Raw genomic sequence first — 22533 nt, 5'->3', positions numbered from 1 at the left:
AAGGGCTTTAGCAGAAGAACAGGGACAGTAATAAAGCTGACAGTTTAGAGAAGAAAAGTTACAGGCAGCGCTAGCACAGTCACATACAATGCAGAGAAATAACAATTCCTGCACTAACAGCGCTGATCACTCAACTACACAGACACAGGGCCTGGTAGGACACAGCGCTGCATACACAGACCTGAGCCACAGCGGAGGAGAGGTATGCGGGGGGACCCAGACCACGATGCTTCCGTCCAGCGCTTCCAGCAGCGTTCACCATGCGTTCTGGAGAAGATGGCCGCCGAGGAGCAGAGAGGAGGCTGGCCTGGGGGGAGGAGCGCTGCCACAGGACCAGTCGGCAGCATGCAGAGAGGGCTGTGTGCAGCGGGGGAGGCGCCGGCTGTGAGACAGAGAAGGCGCGCTCCCCTGGCATGCATTTAACCCCTGGGACGCCGCAGCGCTACCGCTCTGCTGCGGTCCGCTGTCCCAGGGGGTAGTGGAAGCGCAGGTTGGTCGCCTGGCTCCACACTGCAGCCAGTCCCCAGGGAGCCCCCTGCCTGGGGACTTAGGACCATGTGATCAGCGGGGAACCACCGCGGGACCCCGCTGCTTACCTCTGTCCCCCTTGAATCCGGCCATGGTCCGGAGCATCTGGGGTCACCGCTAGCTGTGACCCCAGACGCCCACCAGCATCCCCGGATCAGTACCGGCGTTCTGGTACCGGCGGGGTGTAGGGAAGACAGCATGGACGTCAGGACTGACTGTCCATGCTGTTCATCCAGATGTGCAGCCACAGCTGCATGAAGAAAAAGCTTCAGGGGCTCTTCTAGCCCCCACTCCAACAGGTGCACCCGACTCCGGCCGGGCACCAAACTAAACTGAGGTGCCTTGGCCCGGGGGCGGGGTATAGGAGGGGGACCTAGTGCATCCTGGGAGGCTGAAAGCTTAACTCTTTGGTGCCCTGCGACTGACGTCACACCTATACCCCAAGGTATCCTGTGGATACCCTATGGACCCTGAAGTAGAAATCACATATTTGATGATGATGGATCCCCACCAGTGACCCCTGACATTTATAGTGGTCACAACGAGAGGGATTAAATTTGAACCTCTAATACAACCCAGGCCTCACCCTGCCTATATCAGCGGATGGCCCTTGGCGTTTAGGCTTCGGAGTAGTATCTGCAGTCTGTTGTAATGTAACAAATTAAGCCCTGAGGAAGGAATAGAACCTGGATTCCCTATGTAATGATAGGAATGTACCTAGGGGACACTGTAGAGGCTCATTACAAGACAATAATATGGCGTACCGGAATCTATACTGAGAAGGGTACCTGTATATAGACATAGAATGCATTAGTTATCCCCAAGTAAAGAAGGGATATATCTGCAGTGATAACCCCAGTTAGGGCTACAAACAGGTTTTCCCAATTATTAGGAAATAGTCATACAAGGAATGTGAATATATCAGTATATATACACACAGACATAACATACAGTAATAAGTTCACTTGTCAGACTCCTGCACCAGGAGATTTTATATATATATATATATATATATATATATATATACACATATACATACACACACACACACACATACATATTGTCCTGCATGCTTAGTGTCTTAGAAGTTTGCTACCAAGTGCGTCACTGGGGTGTAAACAATAGGTCCCTCAAAAAGGGGTGCTATAGATATACGGGAACAGAACTATAACCCCAGGAGGGTGTAAGAGCATGTCTTTATATACATGTGTGGACATACAAGAAGGCCCCAGGACATGTATAGGGTCCATACTAGAAGCACTGCTTTAGGGAATTGTGACTATCACAATGTAAGCTGCAGAACATGACTGTAGTCTATAGAGCCACCTAAACAATTTTTGTACGTGCTGCAAAAGCGAGCAGTCAGATTAAATATATATATGGATATATCCTACAGCTTCATGTAATCCCAGGTCGGCTCCCCATCCGTGGAATTATAGGTAAACCTAATGATTGTGGAAGTATAGGCATACCTACACATATATACATACAGACACACACACACAACAATCCTTAGGGAGAGTTAGTGTAAAGCAGAGTAATTGTAAAAACTATCGCATCAGGAGAGTAAAGCCTCCAAACTCTGCATCTTTCTTTTAAAATAAGCTAGGTATCAGACATAAAACTGCTAAGAACATATCCTACCCTTGCCTTTATGGCAAGGATAAAAAGCGATAGATATATATATCCATATATGTATACGCATACTGTACCTACAGACAAGATTAATAGGTGATTATAATATCTTAAAAATAGAACATGAGCAATAGTTAGAGCCATGGAAGGAACTGAGCCAAGACCTTAATTGAGCCCAGGACAAATTTCACTCAAGGCATATATATGTTCTAAAGCAGGGCTTAGCATAAAATACAAATATATTCTATATATATATATATATATACACACACACACACACACACACACACACATGTGGCTTACCTCCACGCAGGGAGCATGCTCATGTGCTGCGTTGCGGCCGTCATTCTGCTACGGCGGGATATTTTAGTAGCGTGCTGTCCCAGACTGGTTTAGATCCTAGGGACACATCTGTCCTCGATGTACTCGCCTTATCAGGTGAGCCATTTAAGCTCCAGTTGAACCAGCTTTTTTACAGTGGGATTCAAAAAGACGAACTCAATGCGGTGAGGCAGTGACCACTACACTGGCAGCTACTAACTTCTTCTTGCATGTGCAGCCAAACGGAGCACATAAGATATAAATCTATATAGATGTATATATGCATACCTTCTAAGGTAAGCAGAGAAGGCTGGTGAGAACTGGAAGGTTTTAAAACTAGACTATAATTTAGTCTATGCATGGATACTGCCTTTCTTTAAGGCGAACCAATGTGATGAATGAGCCTGGGGATGGGATGCAGTCATCTGCTAACCCTGTTAAGGGTATGCTATAACCCTAAGTTCTGGCAGCAGCACCAGAACTGTGGCTGTTAATATACATACACATTTTAGAGATATATACTGTACATATATTTAGTGATTATAAGGAAGATGTGCACCAAGAGGTAGCCTCCACAGGCTACAATATCAGACAATGCTTTTAGCCAGGATGTGTACCGGCTGAACAAACTGGCTCCACTCAGAACTGCATTATGCGGTTATAATGTGCAAAAGGGGTTGGGCTAGTTCTCATTGTGCTAGCAACAGCTGTCCACTGTCGCTAGCACTATTACTCCTGTCATACAGTGACAGCCATCTTTACCTTCTGCACTGAAGAACTCCCTGCTGCAGGAGTTAAGGCAGTCCTAAGGAGGGAAACCGGGAGACAGCCGCGCTCTTGCATGCGGCTGGTCAGCACTGCACTCCGCCCAGAGGCCTTACGTAGCTGTTTGGAAGCAGCTGCAATAGAGAGGAGCCTGCTTTATAACAATTGCTTCAGGGCTGACCCGCGGATATCGGGAGCTCTACAGTGTAAGCATCTGGTCCCCGAGCTGGTATATTGGGAGAGCTGCGCTATCGCTAAGCCCCGCCCCCAGTCTCCATAATCCCAGCCGGTCTATTGCTGTAGCGCTGGCTGGTCGCTTGGCGCCCTTTGTTTCACCCTGCTGTGCTTTAGCTGCCCTCCTCAGCACCAGCTGGAAAGGTGGGAATACACCGCTATGTAAGGGAGCACTTTAGCGTCCCTCCCCATGCTAAGAGCGTGCACCTGCAGCTCGTACCAGAGCGATGCACAGCGCTCCCGCTGTAAGTACAGAGGGACGCGGCGTCTTCTCCTTTGTATTAGAGAAGAGCTGCTGGAAGGTACAAAGGGCATTTCCTGCATTAGAATGCAGAGCTGTGCCCAGACCAAGTTAATGGCTCCAGGGCAGTCACCTACTTTATAAGAGGTGGGCCGGGAAGGCGATCCAGTCTCCGTATAAAGGAGCGTACAGGAGTGAAGCCCCGACCAACAAGGGTTCAGCACGACAGCACCGCGCTGTCATATACTCTCCCAAACAACTTCTGTAAGGGAGTGCAGAGAGAGAGAGCCCTTACTAAAATAGCGCCGCTGGTGTGCAGGACGCGCCAATTAATCCGCCACCCGTTTCTTTAAAAACCACCATCTGTGGAGATTTCGGGTGGGGAGGTAGTCAAGGGTTCTGCTAACAGTAACAGCATGTCACTGAGCCCAGCTATTCATCCACTGCTCCTGCTAATGCAGAGCAGTGGTTATACTTACAAGCTGTTGCGGCCGGGATGCTGGGCTGAGGGGGCGGCGAGGAAACCCGGACACGAGCCAGTGTCAGCTGTGGCGGGTCCTCGCAGTGTCTGATGACACCATCTGTAAGCCCCCTTCTCAGGGTCACCGGACACAGGCTGCAGTAGCCGTGGCAGTACCCTCCCGGCGGCTCCCCCGTAGCAGGCAGACTGCCACAGCAAGCAGTCTGCCTGTCCTCAATGCTTGTTTATAAAACAAAAGAAAAAGATAAAAATTTATGGAAAGGCTGGAGACAGCCTGATGTGCTACCGGCTCTCTCGGGCACATTCTAAAAACTGGGGCTGATGGGGCATAGAGGGGGAGGAGCCAGTCACACTTCTAAATTATTTAAAGTGCCAGGCTCTACTCTACCACCGTCTATACCCCACTGTCTTGAACTCCAGTGTCCCCTAGTGGATGAAGGAGAAAATATATTTGAACAATTCATGGATAAACATAACATTGTTATTAAGGCTTATGAAGAAAATGATGCACGTAATAAAAGACCTTCACTCACCTCTAGTGATACATAAAAAACTGCACACACTACTTAAACAGTTAGATTAAAGTCTGTTTATTGGATGTAGCTATTCCTTTAAAGGGGTAGCGTACGACATCACAGCATGAAAATGCTAGTGAATTTCGGTAAGTAATTTCAAGCTAACCCCCCCATTCCTCCCCGCAACCTAACCCTCCATCCACCTGCCCTTCTACTACACAGGTGGTTTCTGTCCACCCTTGGCTCCAATATCTGCTTTATGGTTTGACAGGTTTACCGCCTAAGTAAACCTCCCTCCTTCCCCCGCAGCCGAACCCAAACACGTATTGTTACAAATTGTCAGCATTCTGAACCACCGGGATCCTGCCGCCGGCATTCTGAACGTCGGGACTCTGAATGCCAGGATGCCAACTAAACCCCAAATAAGTATATGTGTGCAATCCACAACTAAATGTAAAAGTTACCTTCCTGCTCCCAGGAGGAGCTGGGTCAAAGATCCTGGTCTGCATCTCACTGGGCAAAGCAGAATACACAGGGAGGATGATCAATTCGGGGACATCGGGGCCAAGAGACTTCATTCTCTCATACAGTATTTCACAAGCTGTGTCAATTTCTTCTTGACCAGTTAGGAAAACCAAGATATCACCTGAGGAAAAAAAATTTTTTTTATAACAATGTAACATTTTTAACTCCTGAGATACAAAAAAAGATGGAATAACTATATACACACACACACACACACACACACACACACACGTGGCACAGGGGGAACACTAGTCCTCTGCCTAGAACATGCATACAGCTTGCCAGGGCTAGTGTTTCGTGGACTATGTATTCACACTGTCTTCTACATGTTGACCAATTAAGTACCAAGGTTAATACACAGGCCCACTAAGTACCCTTAGCTTCAGGAACAGAAATCAAGTTGTAGCAAAATCTGAAAAGACACACCGGGTGATAAAGTCCATTAAATAATTTTAGAAGTGGATGGAATTGAGACAAGTTATAACAAGAAAAGCTTGATTTCCTGATCCAGCAGGATAAGCACTATCGCTAAAGGTGTCAAGGAGAAGATTCTCACTCTTACTCAGACAGACAAACTGAGCCAAACTGCTGCCGTGTTTAAAGTCTGAACACTGCCCATCTAAGCAAGAGGATCCCCACTGAGGGCAACACTGAACCCTCCGGACAGGAGCATACACAGATCAGGGATATTTTCTTATTTAATATATTTCGACCAAATCCACACATAACACTAAATTTCTACTTTTTTATGTAATTTTTTAAGGTGTGTATTCAAGCACAACATCCACTTACTGCTAAAACAGAATACAATAAGGATGATTTTCCAGTCAACCGTGCTACAAACCTGGAGGTTCTGTCAGATGAATCTGCATAACAGTGATTAGACTGGCATCTAGGTAGTCTGTCTCAGGCTCCTTAGTGTAAAGGATCTCTACCGGGTATGTTCGACCAGGTATTGTGAAGATTGGAGCCTCATAGAAATACTGTGAGAATTTCACAGCATCCAAAGTTGCAGATGTCACAATAAGTTTCATATCAGGACGTTTCTGCACAGTCTGCAAAAAAAAAAATATATGGAAATAAAAGCAAAGTATTTTTTATCACTTTATAATGGACATTTTTACATTTCCATTCAAATTGTGATCACCAATACGGTAGAATGTTCCGGGAAATTTTTGGGATCAGGCTTTCCTGTCCCAATATAAGCCTGGCAAACTATCAAAATAATCCACTCAGCTCTGGTCCATTTAAACTCAGGCCAGCCTCTCTTGTGGGCATCACGGAGGACCACGGGGGTCATCGGTCCTACACACTCATCAGACCCATGGATACAGATACTGAAAGCCCAGGCAGATACTGCCTTTCTAGCCCTAAACATGGTCTGAATCTCACGGTCCATTATACCCTTGGCTCTAAGAATAATGGATTCGACAGCCACGCCATTCAAGCCACCGGAGGTTAACTTTGGTGTTGAAAAAGTCTCAGTCTAATTCTTTGAGGCTGACACCACAGTGTGCCCCCGCTATGCTGAGAATATCAGTCCACCACAACCTTCTGAGCAAATTCAGTGCCACCAGAATAACCTCTTCATAGCTAACAGAAGCAATGTTATCAGAGGGAACAGGTATTTCAGATGAAGTACTGACAATGCATATACCAAAAATGCCCTTCGATCTCATGTTCTGGAACAGAGGCGTTCCACATTGTGGTTCAACCGAGGTGCCATCATATTAACATCTGGCTGATCAATCCTGTTCACTATCAAGGTAAACTGCCCAGTAAAGGAAGTTGCAGACGTTAAGGACCTGCTGACTGAGAAAACCTTTCTAGTACTCCACTACTGGGATGAACACTGTCACCATGGCTGCAAAGTTTGCTCTACCCATCAAAGATCCTGTGGTTTTCGGTCATGATTAGGGCACTCAAGGTGCCTCCTTGATGTGTGAGACACCAAACTCTGAAGGCTGGGATTCATAGTCACCAATGTCAATTTCCAAGTGGTGAAGGGGCATCCATTAGCAAGTTGATCATCCCTCAGCAGCCAGAGGACTGACTAGCACACTGTTTGATAAACAGACTGGTCAGTAGGATTAGTTAATATCAAGTTTGATCTGCAACTTTGTGGATTGAAACAGTGCAAGCTGAACCACTTAGCAGATGGAGACAATCCTGTCTAGGACAGGAGGGTGCTGGAGGGTGTTGAACAAGATCATCATAGGCTGTGAAGGAGTCAAATTGGATTTCCTGTAGTTAAAAATCAATTGTCAGCATAAAGTCCAGGTATTGATCACAGCACCCTAACTCCCCTCAGACGGGCAGCCATCATTGTTATTGGTGAACATCATTGATGATGTCAACACGCTGCAGGCTAAAGCAAGAAACAGTCTAAAGACAAATTGGTGTCCTTCCCAGACTGCAAGCAAGTATCCCTGATGTCCATGAACATCATAAACTTGCCCTGTTCATGACAACCTCAAGACTCATAAGCTGTATGAGGATTTGAGGTTGGGATTCAGTTAAAAGGACTCATCCAATGTCTAAGCCAAGAAGATATTTCAGTAAAACCCCAACTCCTTCTGAAGACTAAGGCCCTCATTCAGAGCCGTACGCTCTGAGCAGAGCGCACGCTCTGAATGAGGGCCGCCCTCCATGAAAATGGAGCGTCCTCCTGGACGCTTGTATAGCTGTGGGTCACCACCCACAGCCTATACGAGCGTGCATTTTGATGGCCGCGATGGTCGTGACCATCGCGACCATCGAAACTGCGAGCCGGAGCCTGCGGTTGAAGTTTTCAACCGCAAGCTCCGGAGTGATTTTGGTTCTATCAGAGCCAAAATCACTCCCACTGACATCACTAGGGATGTCAGTGGGCCGGCATCTGACGGGAGGCGTTCCCTTGGGAACGCCCCCGTCAGGGAGGCACGCCCCCGGCACGCCCACCAAAGGGGGCGTGCTGTCAATCAACATCGACAGCACGCCCCCTTTGATCAGACACAACGAGCGAAGGACTTTCCTTCGCTCGTCGTGTCTGGCGCATGCGCACGACGGAGCTCCCTCCGTCGTGCGCATGCTCAGTGCATAACATCGACCCACTTGCGAGCGGACAGCCGCTCGCGAGTGGGTCTGAATTAGGCCTTAAAACAACTAGTTCTGAGAAAATCCTGGACTGAATTGTTTCCCATAAAACTTTGTCTACTGGAAGTCAAGTGGTGAAAATCATCTAGTGGGGGCATACAGTAATCTTGAGAAACAATTCTTCTCTCCAAGGCGTATGTAACAGAATAAAACCATCGGTCCAAGAAGAAAAGCAAATTGACTACTTCCATGGGAGGTCCCTGGCGGGTAACATGCAGACTGCGGTCTCAAGACTTGGGAGTAGGACGGTTAGCTGCACAAACCTGTTTTCCTCTGGTGACTTCCATGAGTAGGCGAGATTTTCCCCTGAAAGTCTGACTCCACACCTTCCCTGGTCCAAAGGAGTGAAACATAGGACCCTTATGTCTGAAATTATTACCCAGGAAAGGAGAAACTCTTTCCACTGTGGCCAGGGAAATAATCCTGTTCATGTCCAAAGACCTCTCCAGACAATGACAGACTCATCTAAGGCAGATAATTGTCTTTTGCTGCTGTCACTTCTCCAGGCTTAGTCATGGAACACACACTCTTCGCAGGCATAGTATAAAATGAGTGAAGAATGGAGAGTACAGCTGCAGTGCACAATCCAAGGTAAACAAGGAAACTAAGACAAAGACAGGATAGGAAGGATGAAGAATCCCCAGAAAAACAAACACTCACTACATCCCTGAAGACAACAAAAATGGAGAAGCTGTTGTTTGATGGCTGCTGTATATTTTGCCAGGCTTGGCAGTGTGGGAAGTCAGCCACGGAGGTAGTGCTGGATAGGGGATGACACCATACCCCAGCATCAAGGGATATACAGATGCTGGTGAATTTTTAAAAAAAAAAAAAAGGAAAATGAGCACCCAGCACCAGCAGGCAACACGGAAAGACAGTAGCCCATGTGGATATAAAGGCAATGGCGCTAAAGGGAGAAGTGTCTATGTTCCTGTACTGTGCCTTGGTCCTTATATACCCTGAGTATTCAGTGTCTCACATGCCTGAAAGAGTAATGGGAAATCTTTATGTAAACACATGATAAACAATAAACATACATTGGAATCTGAGATTCTTGCTCATATGAGCGGGTCATTAAAAAAGTAACAGTGGTGCTACAAAACACAGGGGTGTAAAAGTAGTAGTTTGATGCCATTCTGCTAATCCTGCACTAATTAACGAGAAAACCAGCCCATAACTTGCCTAAAAGCTAACGTTTTATGGATCAAGTGACAGAGCAAACCAAAAAAGCAAGAACTGCATAAAACTTTCTTTAAAAGCGATTAAAATATGTATCAACCTAACTATTGGAAATATCTTTATTAAGTTTGTAAAGATATGAACATTTTGTGGCAGTGCTTCTACAAACAGCCAATTGAAAGTAAAACACATGTGTCTTTGTACTTTCAAATAAGATTTTCAATTGCAAAGTGAAATGGAATATGCTAGAGCTCTAAACATAAATAGGTAAAAAAACAAAACAAACACTCTCCTATATATACTTACAAACTCCCGTCTCCTACCTCTGTGTGCACGACTACCCTTCTCTGCTATGGCTAGAAGTATACAGTAGGAAAATTGACATTTACAATTTGCTAGTGTAAATGTGTGTGCATTCTGCGTCCTCCATCTATTATGTTTAACAATAAGGTGATACTTTGCTTATTGTTGCTGTGGGCTGCTATGTGTGGACTACTTTCTGATGAGACATTTGCTTAGAGGAGAAAAAGATAGGAGATAACTAGGAATGAGAAGAAAGTACCTCCTGGGACCACCCATGACTGCCCACTGTGTATATACAAACTCTATGGGGCAAATTTACTAAAGTGAGAGTTTTTAGAATTGGAAATGTTGCCCATAGCAACCAATGAGATTCTAGCTATTATCTTCTAGAAGGTGCTACATAAATGTTAAGTAAAATCTGATTGGTTGCTATGGGCAACATCTCCACTTCTAAAAACGCTCACTTTAGTAAATTTACCCCTATGTCTCCAACAGAAATGCCTTTAGCCAAGGAGAGAACAAACACCAAGCAATTTCACATTTACTCTTGCGTGATACTAAGTATGTAAATACAAGCTCAATTTCTCTCATTGGTACAGATGAAACGCTATTATTACCTTCTTAAGAAGTCCAAACAGAACATCAGTGTGGATGGTCCTCTCGTGTGCTTCATCAAGCATGATGATGGCGTATTGTGTCAAATCGGGGTCAATCAGGCACTCTCTAAGCAACATTCCGTCTGTCATGTACTTGATAACAGTCTCAGGACTTGTGCAGTCTTCAAATCGTATAGTATATCCCACCTGTAAAACAAAAGTTTTTTTCATATCTATAAAGCATATTTGGATCTTTTTAATTTAAAAAAACTGCAGTTTTTTGTAAACAAACACTATTGTAAAATGACAATTGTTATATAAAAAATCATTGTGAACATATAAAAAGAATGTCATTACACACTGTAGAGTTTAAACCTTTATATTCTTAAATGTGCTGTTATTGAAAGGTCAAACATGATCTCTAAAAACTTACCTCCTGCCCCAAGCAGCAACCATATTCTTCAGACACTCGTTTTGCAACAGACATAGCAGCCACTCTCCTGGGCTGTGTGCAGCCGATTTTGCCCCTTGTGGTGTAGCCAGCTTCAGCCAGATATTGGGTGATCTGGGTGGTTTTCCCAGAGCCAGTTTCCCCGATAACGATGAGTATTTGGTTGTCATGAACAGCCTTTTGGGAAAAGAAAAACATTTATTATTGATAAACAGTGTTCCCTTAAGTATTTTACATGTTCTCACAGCTGGAACCAGTGCATTGTCTTACAGTCCATGCATATCCTGCAAAATATACTTGACCATCATTCAAATGACTGAGTTTTTGGAACAGCTAAGCTCTGTCTAACCATAAATCAGAGCACTCCAATCTGATTTTATAAATAGATCTACATGAGGAAAATCAAGCAGCTGCAGTATCAGAAGTTCCCCTAGATCATAGTGCCCTTACGATTGATCTATATTCTGTTGTAAACAATAGACTGTAAATACAAAGCTCATTACAAACCCACATGAATATGCATTACTCAAATGCAATAAAACATACCCATCAGGACTTCTAAATATAATAAAGCACTTTGTAAAGAAGAGTTACAAATATTGTACATAAACATTGTGGCCCTCAGTATTACATCTAGCTTTTGGATGGGTCCACCTCTTATTGTTGTTGTTACTTTACATTGTGTCTGCTATTGCAAAATGTATCATGCATGCTTATGTTTAATTGCTGCTGTTATAAATAAAAACAGTTTTAAAAGCACATTCAATGGGTATCTGTTTATTAGTGTTTTCCTTTTCTACAGAACAGATCAGGCAATACTGTACTGTACAATGTATGTACATTAATGAATATTCTCTCTGGCAAGTAATCTCAATAGCATGTAAACCAATAAAAGGTAGTAACAATAATAATAATCTGCTCCAGCATACATTCTTACTGGCCAAGAAAATGTGGTTATTTACAAAAGTCAGCAATATATTACTTTGGTTAGTACCACTTTAAAGAAATGCTCAAGATTCTGAGAATTGGAGATGAGGTTGTGATAATGAGAGAATCCATTTAATTACATAAATGTCTGATCCCCTGTAATTAAAATTAACGCTAGATACTTCCCTGCTACAACCATATATGGCCTAAAACTGTGTGGATGGTGAATACTGGCACTATTTAGACTCACTATCTAAGAAATACAGCTTCTCCTGACTGAAATGACTGAAGTGCACTCATTTTTGCTAACTGTTTAGACCAAGGGTCAGGGAACTTTTTTACCTATTACCCCAAAATATATTTAGATACGCCGACGTTACCCCCTTGATTTGAAAGGATGCAAATCATATAGTAGTGCCCCCATAGTAATGCCCCTGTACGCACTAGTACAGGGGCATAACTATGGGGGCACTACTATATGATTTGCATTACTATGCAAATCATATAGTAGTGCTATACTATATATGATTGGCATTACTATGGGGGCACTACCCCATAGTAATGCCCCTGTAGTAGTGCCCCCATAGTTATGCCCCTGTACTAGTGCCCCCATAGTAATGCCCCTGTAGTAGTGCCCCCATATAATGCCCCTGTAGTGCCGCTTGTACAAAAAAAAAAAACCACTTACCTTAATGCCCGCTCCTGCATCCACCGCCGTCCTCTCCGCCCGGCTGCTTCTCCCAACTATGGGAGAGACGTCATGATGTCTCTCCCATAGTGCGCAAGGAGAGAGGCGGAAGCTGAAGTTCAGAAGAGAACGCCAGCCTCCGGCTAACACGGCGCTGCAGGACAGGAGTCGGGCGCCAGCTGGTAATAACATCTCAGCGGACGTCCGGCTTAGAGCCTCCCTGCGGCCAACGGGCAATTCATATGAATCATTCTATATTATAGAATGATTCACATGCATGCCCGGCTGTCCATCCATTATCCCCAGGAATTACATTTTTACCCCATGTGGGGTAATTTACCCCTGTTCCCTGACCACTGGTTTAGACCTCTTTCCAGGTTTAAAGCAGCTTCTTGTTAGAGCCCTATGAGAAAGGGTATAACTTCCATTTAGTATGGTTTTTAAAACTCCTAAGCTAAACTGAAACATGAAGCTGACTGGAGGAGGAAACCTTCCTTAGGACTCTTGGTCAAAAAAAAAAACAGGATTTTGGTATTTACCGATAAATCTCTTTCTCCGATTCCACAGGGGACACTGGAGTTCAAGACAGTGGGGTATAGACGGTGGTAGAGCAGAGCCTGGCACTTTAAATAATTTAGAAGTGTGACTGGCTCCTCCCCCTCTATGCCCCATCAGCCCCAGTTTAAGAACTGAGCCCGAGAGGAGACGGAGGACAACAGAAAAACGAGGAAAAGGAGAAGACCACAGAATGGAACAAGACCGACTGAAGAGGAACACACTGCAGGGAACCACGCAGTCAAACAACTATAGCAGGAACCAAACAAAACGACAGGTACACAGCGCTGGGCGGGCGTCCAGTGTCCCCTGTGGAATCGGAGAAAGGGATTTATCGCTAAGTACCAAAATCCTGTTTTCGCCTTCATCCACCAGGAGACACTGGAGTTCAAGACAGTGGGGATGTCCCAAAGCAAACCTCCTGGGTGGGAGCGCGGAGAACTTGCTGATCCCTTGGCCAAACCGAAACAGGGACCGCCAAGAACCTGAGGCCCAGCGGAAGCTGAGGAGCAAGTATCGTAGAGCACAGGAGACAAACACTACTCCTCACTAAACAGTCATAGAAACTTCCACAATGTACAGGTTAAGTCAAAAGGAACAGAACAGCTGTTGAGAGAACAAACACAGTTGAGAAACGTCAGAACCTGTAATCTCAGCCCCAACCAGAATCTATAGGAGAAGGGCAGTAAACGAGAACAAACTCGAGAAACCTTACTAGAGTCTAAAAACGGGCAGCTGCAACAGCCGCAGACAGCAGAATGCACTGCTGGACATAATCATATATATATACACAAGTATAGCAATACCAATCTACAGATACAGAGCTGATCCTGTCCACAGACTCCCAACAAAGAGTATGCAGGGAGGCAAAAGACAAGACTGAACAGTCGCCCCGAACCATCCTTGAGGTACAACTACAACAAAGTTGTTAACCAGTGGAAGGGTTAGACCATAGAAGTCTCCAACGAGTGGAGATCCCACTGGGCATGAGACAGAGGCGAAAGAGAGAGGATGGAGACTACAATACTTTTCAGAGGGTCAGACGGAAGTACAACCCATGTTGAAAACAGAAAACAGAAACGCTGCCGCTAAAAAGAAAACAGGCAACTTTCAACATGATGGAAGTGCGTAGTCAGTACAAACTGCTGGCCCGAACACAGCATGACAACAACCAGGAACCTAGCAGTAAAATAGCACGAAAGCAACAGCCACCCATGGAGAGCTACCAATATAGGGAAGCATCCCATACAACAAGGCCAGAGCACTAGGACAACCATGTTAGTGTGATAAAAATATCAACAGATACTAAACAGGAACCCAACCAGCTCCCCTGCGTGGACCACACGTATGTAACGATGTGCAATAGCCTATAGGTGCGCTTCTGTCCATAACCCCCACAGGTTCTAGTAGAATAGTGTCACTAATCCAATGTTGTAATTATGCACCCACACCCCAGTAAAACTCTAAAGTGTAGAGCCAACTGATTAAAAGAGCGGATGGCTGCTATGACAGCAGCTAGGGTGCATAAGGGAGAATAAAGTTATGTACTGTATGTACAGTTGCATGAAATAGGAGCATCATCCGAAGCAATAGTAAGCTCTTACCTGTGAGCGACCAGAAGCCCTCTGAACACTATGTAGAATGTCACTGACCTTTACCATCACACAGCAACCCGCCACATTCGGTATAGGATAAGGATAAGAAGTGATATCCACATATGGATAAGTGTACCTACATACAAATTTAGTAGGTGACGATAACTTTAAAATTAGAACATGAGCAATAATTAAAGCCAGGGAAGGAACTGAGCCCAAGGACAAAATTCACTCCAGCATGTATATGTTATACAGCAGGGCTAGTATAAAATACAAGATACATACATAGACTGCTCATATGCCGCGTGTGGCCGTCATTCTGCTACAGCGTAGGGGCAGGATATTTTAGCAGCGTGCTGTCCAGACTGGTTTCGATCCTGGGACCCTTCTGTTACTGTTGTACTCGCCTTATCAGGTGAGCCTCTTAGCGCCAGATGAACCCATTTTTCGAAGTGGGAATCAAAAAGAAGACCCCAGCGCTGTGAGGCAGCAACGCCAACAACCACAACAGCCGTGTGTCACTAACCTCTTCCTGTATGTGCTGCCAAAGGGAACACATGAGATATAATAGATGCACATATACATACCTTCTAAGGTAAGCACAGAAAGCTGATGAGAAAGGTTTTAAGACCAACCTATAATGTAGTATATGTGCTGCCACATATGCATGGAAAGAGTACTTCCACTCTTTAAGGTGAGCCAGTGTGAGGCATAAGCCTGGGGATGGGACGCAAAAATGTGCTAACCCTGGGTGTAGGGTATGCTATAACCATAAGTTCTGGCAGCAGCACCAGAACAGTGGAGCTAGTACACCATGAGGCTATGATACTTAACAGGCTAAGATATCAGGCCATTAGACTAAGCTATTCACCCTTTGTTACAGAACGAAGAGGAGACTGACGGGGTAAAACCAAGAGGCGCTGCAATTGGCAGGACTGTGTCTTGTCAGCATATCGCTTCTAGCCGTGATGCATCGGCTGAACTGGCCCCTTTCAGAACAGCCTAACGCGATGTTATAGTGCAAAAAGGGGGATTGGGTTAGTTCCCCTACCGCTAGCAACCAGCTATCCACTGTAGCTAGCACTAAACTCCTGTCATACAAGGACAGGAACCCCTTTGCTGAAGCACTCACAGCGTGGTAGGCGTAAGAGACCCACACTAAAGTACTGCTTGTGTGCAGGTAGTAACTACTGTCCTTAAAAGGGAAGCAGGGGCGCTGTTTGTTCATGTGTGTGCGCAAACCGCTAAACTCCAGTCAGCACAGCGCTGCTAGCCCCCTTGTATAAAGCGGAGTAGTTGAAGGTCCGGTCAGTGCCGGGAATACGGGGAGCATTTAAGGCTCCTGACGCAAAACCACGCATTAACCAACATCTCTCCTGCAAGACAGGAGAGGGGCTAACTCACGGGAGCACTGCTGTGGCAGCAGCGTGACGGTCATACAGCGCTGCATTGGGGTATAACGTAATGCTATAGAGTAGCTAACAGGGAAGCCTGCTCAGCACAGCCAGGAGCTACGGGACGTGGCGTCTCCTCCTGAGATTAGCAGATGAGGAGAGTTGCTAAATAGCCAAGGCAGTGCTTGTAGTGATACGATGGCAGAACCGCTGCTCTATGTCCAGCCAGTCTGCTCTGGCGGTGGCTGATTTTTCCACCTGAGCGTCAGGCGTCAATCCAGAAGCCTCCACCCTAGACAATGCATAGCGGGTGTACAGGGTGGGAGGGTGCGCGGTGCAACTGGGACTCTTAGCGCTGCCATCGCACCACTCCCATAGACCCGGACACTGACCACTATAAGCCGTGGTTGGTCTCTCTCAACAGCTCCCGCGAATGGCGGGTGTTCAGCGCGCCTACCCCAGCGCTACATATCCATTTTCCTAGCTGAGTGTAGCGAGGAGGACCCGGACCCAACCGGTTTCAGCTGCGATGGGCCCTTTAATTGGCAGGCGAGGGAGAGCCCGACTACAGATGGCGCCGCTAAATATGCAGGACGCGCCATTCGGGAATGGGCGGCAGATGCTATGGCCGCCGGTAATAAGCTCCACCCCCGCTAGCTTGGCGGCACCGCACTGTCCTGTCAGCGTTACTTACTACTTAGTAACTGGCAGACTAGGAATAAGCCCAAGACCCGGACGCTGCCTGCTGAGGGCCACGGCGGGTCTTGTCTAATGGCGGGCGTTCAGAGTGGAAGGAGCCATTAATAGCGACAGCCACTGCAGCGCGTTCTTTTGTCCCACTTAGCACCACTCCTGTTACCCGAAAAGGGACTTGGGTGCGTGCGGGGGGATGGTCGGGTCTCCTAACAGTGACATGCTATGTCACCGAGCCCAGCTATGCATCCACTGCTGCTGCTATCAGGAGCAGTGGTTATACTTACAACTGCTGCGGCCGGGATGCTGGGCTGAGGGGGCGGCGAGGAACCCGGACACATGCCGGTGTCAGCAGTGGTGGGTCCTCGCAGAGTCCAATGACTCCAGGTGTGTGCCCCCTCCTCTGGGTCACCGGACTCAAGCTGCAGTAGTCGTGGCGGTGTCTTTCCCGGTGGCTCCCACGTAGCAGGCAGACTGCCACAGTAAGCAGCCTGCCTGTCCTCAGTGCTTGTTAAATAAAATGAGAAAGGCTGGAGACAGCCTGATGTGCGACCGGCTCTCTCGGGAACATTCTAAAAACTGGGGCTGATGGGGCATAGAGGGGGAGGAGCCAGTCACACTTCTAAATTAAAGTGCCAGGCTCTGCTCTACCACCGTCTATACCCCACTGTCTTGAATTCCAGTGTCCCCAAGTGGATGACGGAGAAATTAGGAAAGGTAGACAAAAATCTTCGATTTCAACACTAGTCAAAGAAAATGCTTATAACAGTATTTAATTCTAGGCTAAATAAGATATTCACTGCTTCTTCCCCTCTATGCTGATAATACACTTATTGGACACCTTAATGAATACACCTTTTTAATACTGGGTAGGACACCACTTTGCCCTAGAACAACCTGAATTCTTTATGATATGGATACAACAATGTCCTGGGGACGTTTCATATTGCTGGGCATACACTATACAATTATTTGTCAGATATCTGTCCAATCTTGTTGGTTGGAATGAAAACCTGGTAATGTATGGGAGCAAATGACAGTCGATCATATGGTCTTAAACACTGGAAAGATAACAAAAAAACAATTGCTGAAATTGGTTAAATTCTTGTGTCTTAACCAATTTGTCTGAACAACCATTTTTGTCTGTTTTACAGTGTTTGTGAGCAAATGGCCGATTGTCATTTGCTCCCATACATTACCAGATTTTCATTTCAACCAGCCAGATTGGACAGATATCTGACAGATAATTGTATAGTGTATGCCCAGCATTAGAAATGATGGTCCATGGTGACCCGATACATCATCAGACAGTTGCTGTAGATGTCGCATGCACTTTCCTGCCTAGAATCTTCTGTTCTACTACATACCAAAAGGTGCTCTATTGTGTAAAGATCTGCAGACTGTGCAAGTCATTCATGTACACTAAACTTATTGTAACATTTGTGGATACTGTGAGTACATGTACTTTATTACTTCCAGCAAGATAATGGGCTATGTAACAAACGACTGCACGTGGTCAGTAATAATACTAAGGTCTGGAATTTAAACAATGCTCTATTATTATGGGTCCTATTAAGTGTCAAGAAAACATTCTCCCCACCTTTCCACCACCAGCCTGAACTATGGATACAAGGTAGTTTGGATACATGTATGCATGTCACAGCAATGTTTATCCCATCTTGAACTGTTCCGTTTGGTGAGCCTGTGCACCCTGTAGCCTCAGCTTCATGTTATTAGTTATCATAAGTGGACCCTATTGTGGGCTTCTGCTGATATAGCTCAACCAGTTCAAGTTTTGATGTGCAACGCATTCAAACATGCTCTTCTGCATACAACTGTTGTAGGCCTAATAAATGGTTATTTGAGTTACTGGCAGCTTTCTGTCAGCTTGATCCAATCTGGCCATTCTCCTCTGATCACTCACATTAACTAGGTCTATTTTCCCACAGAACTGCCATCACTGGGTGTACTTTAAATTTTGCAGAGAACAGTGCGCAATATGAGAGACTGTTGTGCAGATAAGCAGACTCTGAGATATGCAGACAACCCTGTCTGGCACCAATTATTACTCCACAGTCCAAGTCACTTAAATTACATTTTCCCCCATTCTGGTGCATAGTCTGAAAAACAGATTAACCTCTCTTGACCATTACTGACTACTTTTATGCATGGAGTTGCTGCCACCTTACTGGCTGATTAGACATGAGCAAGTGTACAGGTGTACTCAATAAATAACAGTGTATATTTCAGAATAGAGTTGCACTGAGTCCATGGGCAGTTTTGTTAGGACTTTCTATCACAGGTCTAGGGTGAGAACTGCAACAAATTAGCCTTCCTTGGGCAGCCAAGAGCATGGTAGCAACATTTTGGAAACAATTTTCTGTCTTCCCTATTCTATCAGATTCTACTTTGATTGTGAAAAAAATAAAATAATAATAATAGCTATATATATATATATATAGATATAGATATAGATAGAGAGAGATATATATATATTTTTTTTTTTTGTCACCTCAAAGTACACCAAAGGCATCTTTTGTCCTACTTTATTTGCATTTTTATTTTAGTCATATAAATGTAAATTTATAAAAAAAAAAAAAAAGTTTACTTTTTATAATTTTTTTTTTAACTTAAAAAAATAAAAATATGCACAAATTGGCCATTTAACACCATTCACATACTTCCAGTACTAACAGCCTTCTGTTCGATTCTGTAAACAAAATTGTCAGTTTTTTGGGTTCCAGAAAGGTCACCCCACTTCTTCATGCACTTCTCTTTTTGCATTTGGCGGACAAATCACAATCCCGCGCTGCGGGTAACACAAATAGGCATTTTTAATTGGATTGGAGAATTCTCGGGTGCTTGCATTTGTGCGAAGTCTGCGAGTTTCATGAAACAAACCTGCAACACGCACCTAATTGGATTGACCCCACTGAGTAAGGAATCAGCATTCTACAGTTTTACACTTCTGGTAATAACACAATCTCCCTGTTGGTTGATGTACCACATTGAATCCTTATGGACCCACAACAGAACCCCCTAATCAGGTGGGCACTCAAAAATATGAGATATGGTAAGAACTTACCTTTGTTATCTCTATTTCTACGAAGTCCATAGGGTTCCACAGGATACCTTGGGGTATAAATGATTACGTCAGGCATCGGGCACCATAGAGTTACGTTTTCAGCCTCCCGGGATGCACCAGGGTCCCCCTCCTATACCCCGCCGCCGCGCCAAGGCATCTCAGTTACGTACCAAGCCATAGGCCGGAGGAGGAGAAGGAAGGGAGAGAAAAAAGATCTGGACACACACAAGAATCACATTCTCACCAGAGGGAGACGGGAAAAAAAACAGTGACCAGAGTAAAGCCCATCTGCACCACAGGTGCGACAGGTTGGCAGTCCTGTGGAACCCTATGGACTTTGTAAAAATAGAGAAAACAAAGGTAAGTTCTTACCATATCTCATTTTCTACATCAGGGTCCATAGGCTATCCACAGGATACCTTGGGGATGTCCCAAAGTAGTATCCTTTAAGAGTGGGGACGCTCCTGTGCTGAAAGGAGAATCCAACGCCAGAAGGAAGCATCCTGAGAGGCAAAGGTGTCAAAAGCGTAATACCTCACAAAAGGTATGGACTGAGGACCACGTGGCAGCCTTGCAGATCTGGACTGCAGAGGCACCACGTCGAGCTGCCCACAAAGGACCCACAGACCTAGTGGAATGAGCCCTCAGAGGATGGAACCGGAAGGCCTTCATGAAGATAAGCTTCTGAAATTGCCATACGAATCGAACCTGCCCAGACCGACAGGCCGCAGGTTTGTCATCTGACTTAGGGGCCGGGCGTCTGGTACTCCAGGCCCGTTTCCTGGGCTTGGCCGATTTCTTGGGCCCAGCCTGCCGGGGAAAAGACTGTGCTTTAGGCCTACCCTGGGCCCTGTAAGGCCGAAAGGACGACGTACCCAAACTTGAAGGGACCGCAGCAGACGGGAGACATGCAGATTTGGCTGCCGCCAGCATGGCTCCAATTTTGTCCAGATTCGGACCAAATAGGACTTCTCCATTAAAAGGCAAAGCTTCTAAGCCCTTTTTGGAATCAGCGTTCGCCTTCCAAGATCGCAACCATAAGGTACGACGAGCAGCAACAGCTGCCGAAGAAATCCTAGATGTGAGGATACTGATATCCAAGGCCGCTTCATTGATGTAAGTGGCCGAATCCCGGAGATTGCCTACCAACTCGGCCTGTTCAGCCGAACAGTCGGAATCCAAAGACGCCTCCAAACTATCAGCCCAGCGCTCCATAGCTCTGGCTACCCAACATACGGCCATAGCCGGTCTGGATGCCCCCCCCCGCAAGGGAATAAATGGACTTTAGGCAGATCTCCACCTTGCGGTCTGTAGCATCCTTTAAGGAGGACATGGAGGGCATGGGCAAGGTGGCACTTGGAAACTAAGCGTATCACATGAGAATCCACTTGAGGAGGGGATTCCCACTTAGAAAAATAATTGTTCGCAAACGGATAAGCCACGGCAAAGCGCCTCTGAGGCTGATACCGTTTACCAGGGTGTTTCCACGCCTCCTCTAAATGGTCTACTAACTGACCCGAAAGAGGAAACACTGTGGCGTCACCCTTAATATCCTTAAAAAAAGGCATATTTGGACTTAGATACCGGAGGATCATCATCCAAAATTAACTAAAGCTGTGCGGACTGCCCGAATAAGGCCAGGAATATAAACCTTGGACTTAGCGTCCGACTCTTTAGTACGGAGAGGTTCTTGGTCAGATAAATCCAAAATCTCCCCATCGGACGTCACGTCGTCATCCTCATAAGGAGCAGACAGAGACGCCGCAGGCCGCAACACTCCCCTTGTAACACGTCCGACAAATGCTGTACCGAATTTGTCAGTGAATTAACCCACGCAGGCTCCTGTGAAACCTGGGGAGGGGAAATAGGGAGACTGTGGGGTACCATCAGTTGTCTCGGGAACCCCTGCATGGGTGATGACACCACTGACTGCTGGGACAATCCCATCTGGGAAAACGCAGGTGGCGGAGCTAACTGTCCCACTAGGGTTGTAAGCGCCTTAGCGAAACAAGCCCAGGGAGGTTCCTGTACCGGAGCCATGACAGTAATTGCCCGCGCCAATAAATAACACTGCCGACATAGCTCCTCCGCGTTACCCACCCCCTCCGCTATTGGTATATTGCACTTAGTACACATAAGCTGTAGAGGAAATTCACTCTCAGACATGATGTTAAGTATGTGATCCCTCTCACTGATACTCGTTAGTATAATGGGAGAACCACCCTGCAATCACCAAACCGCAAGGGCTTTAGCAGAGGAAGAGCAGGGACAGTAAAATGGCTGACAGTAGAAAGTGAAAGTACAGGCAGCAGACGCTAGCAGAAGTCACATACAATGCAGAAGAAATCAATCCCTGCACTATCAGCGCTGTTCTTCAACTACACAAACACAGAGTCTGGTAGGACACCGCGCTGCATACACAGACCTGTAGTCAACGGAGGAGGTATGCCGGGGGACCCAGACCGCGATGCCACCGATCAGCAGCTCCAGCAGCGTTCACCATACAAAGATGGCCACCGAGGAGCAGAGAGGAGGCCGGCCTGGGGGAGGAGCGCTGCCACACGACCAATCGGCAGAGCAGAGAGGGCTGTGTGCAGCGGGGGAGGCGCCGGCTGTGTACAGGGAAGGCGCGCTCCCCTGGCATGCAATTAACCCCTGGGACGCCGCAGCGCTTGCCGCTCAGCTGC

At 46.0% G+C, this 22533-nt stretch overlaps 1 protein-coding gene across 1 annotated transcript in view; it reads right to left on the bottom strand.

The window, feature by feature from the left end:
• DHX8 (DEAH-box helicase 8) overlaps window positions 1–22533 on the bottom strand; it is a 91063-nt gene that overhangs the window by 23436 nt on the left and 45094 nt on the right. The window contains exons 14-17 of the mRNA XM_088480727.1: window positions 10892–11086; window positions 10480–10665; window positions 6090–6300; window positions 5185–5366 (exon numbers count right to left, since the gene is read on the bottom strand). Of these exons, the coding sequence (XP_088336853.1) occupies window positions 5185–5366; window positions 6090–6300; window positions 10480–10665; window positions 10892–11086 (774 nt within the window). The remainder of the gene's footprint in view (window positions 1–5184; window positions 5367–6089; window positions 6301–10479; window positions 10666–10891; window positions 11087–22533) is intronic.

Source organism: Taudactylus pleione, unplaced genomic scaffold (genome assembly GCF_031769625.1).
Source record: "Taudactylus pleione unplaced genomic scaffold, aTauple2 ptg000256l, whole genome shotgun sequence".
Taxonomy (NCBI): Eukaryota; Metazoa; Chordata; class Amphibia; order Anura; family Myobatrachidae; genus Taudactylus; species Taudactylus pleione.
The sequence above is the reverse complement of the archived record's forward strand: the minus strand, read 5'-3'. Positions and strand labels throughout refer to the sequence as shown.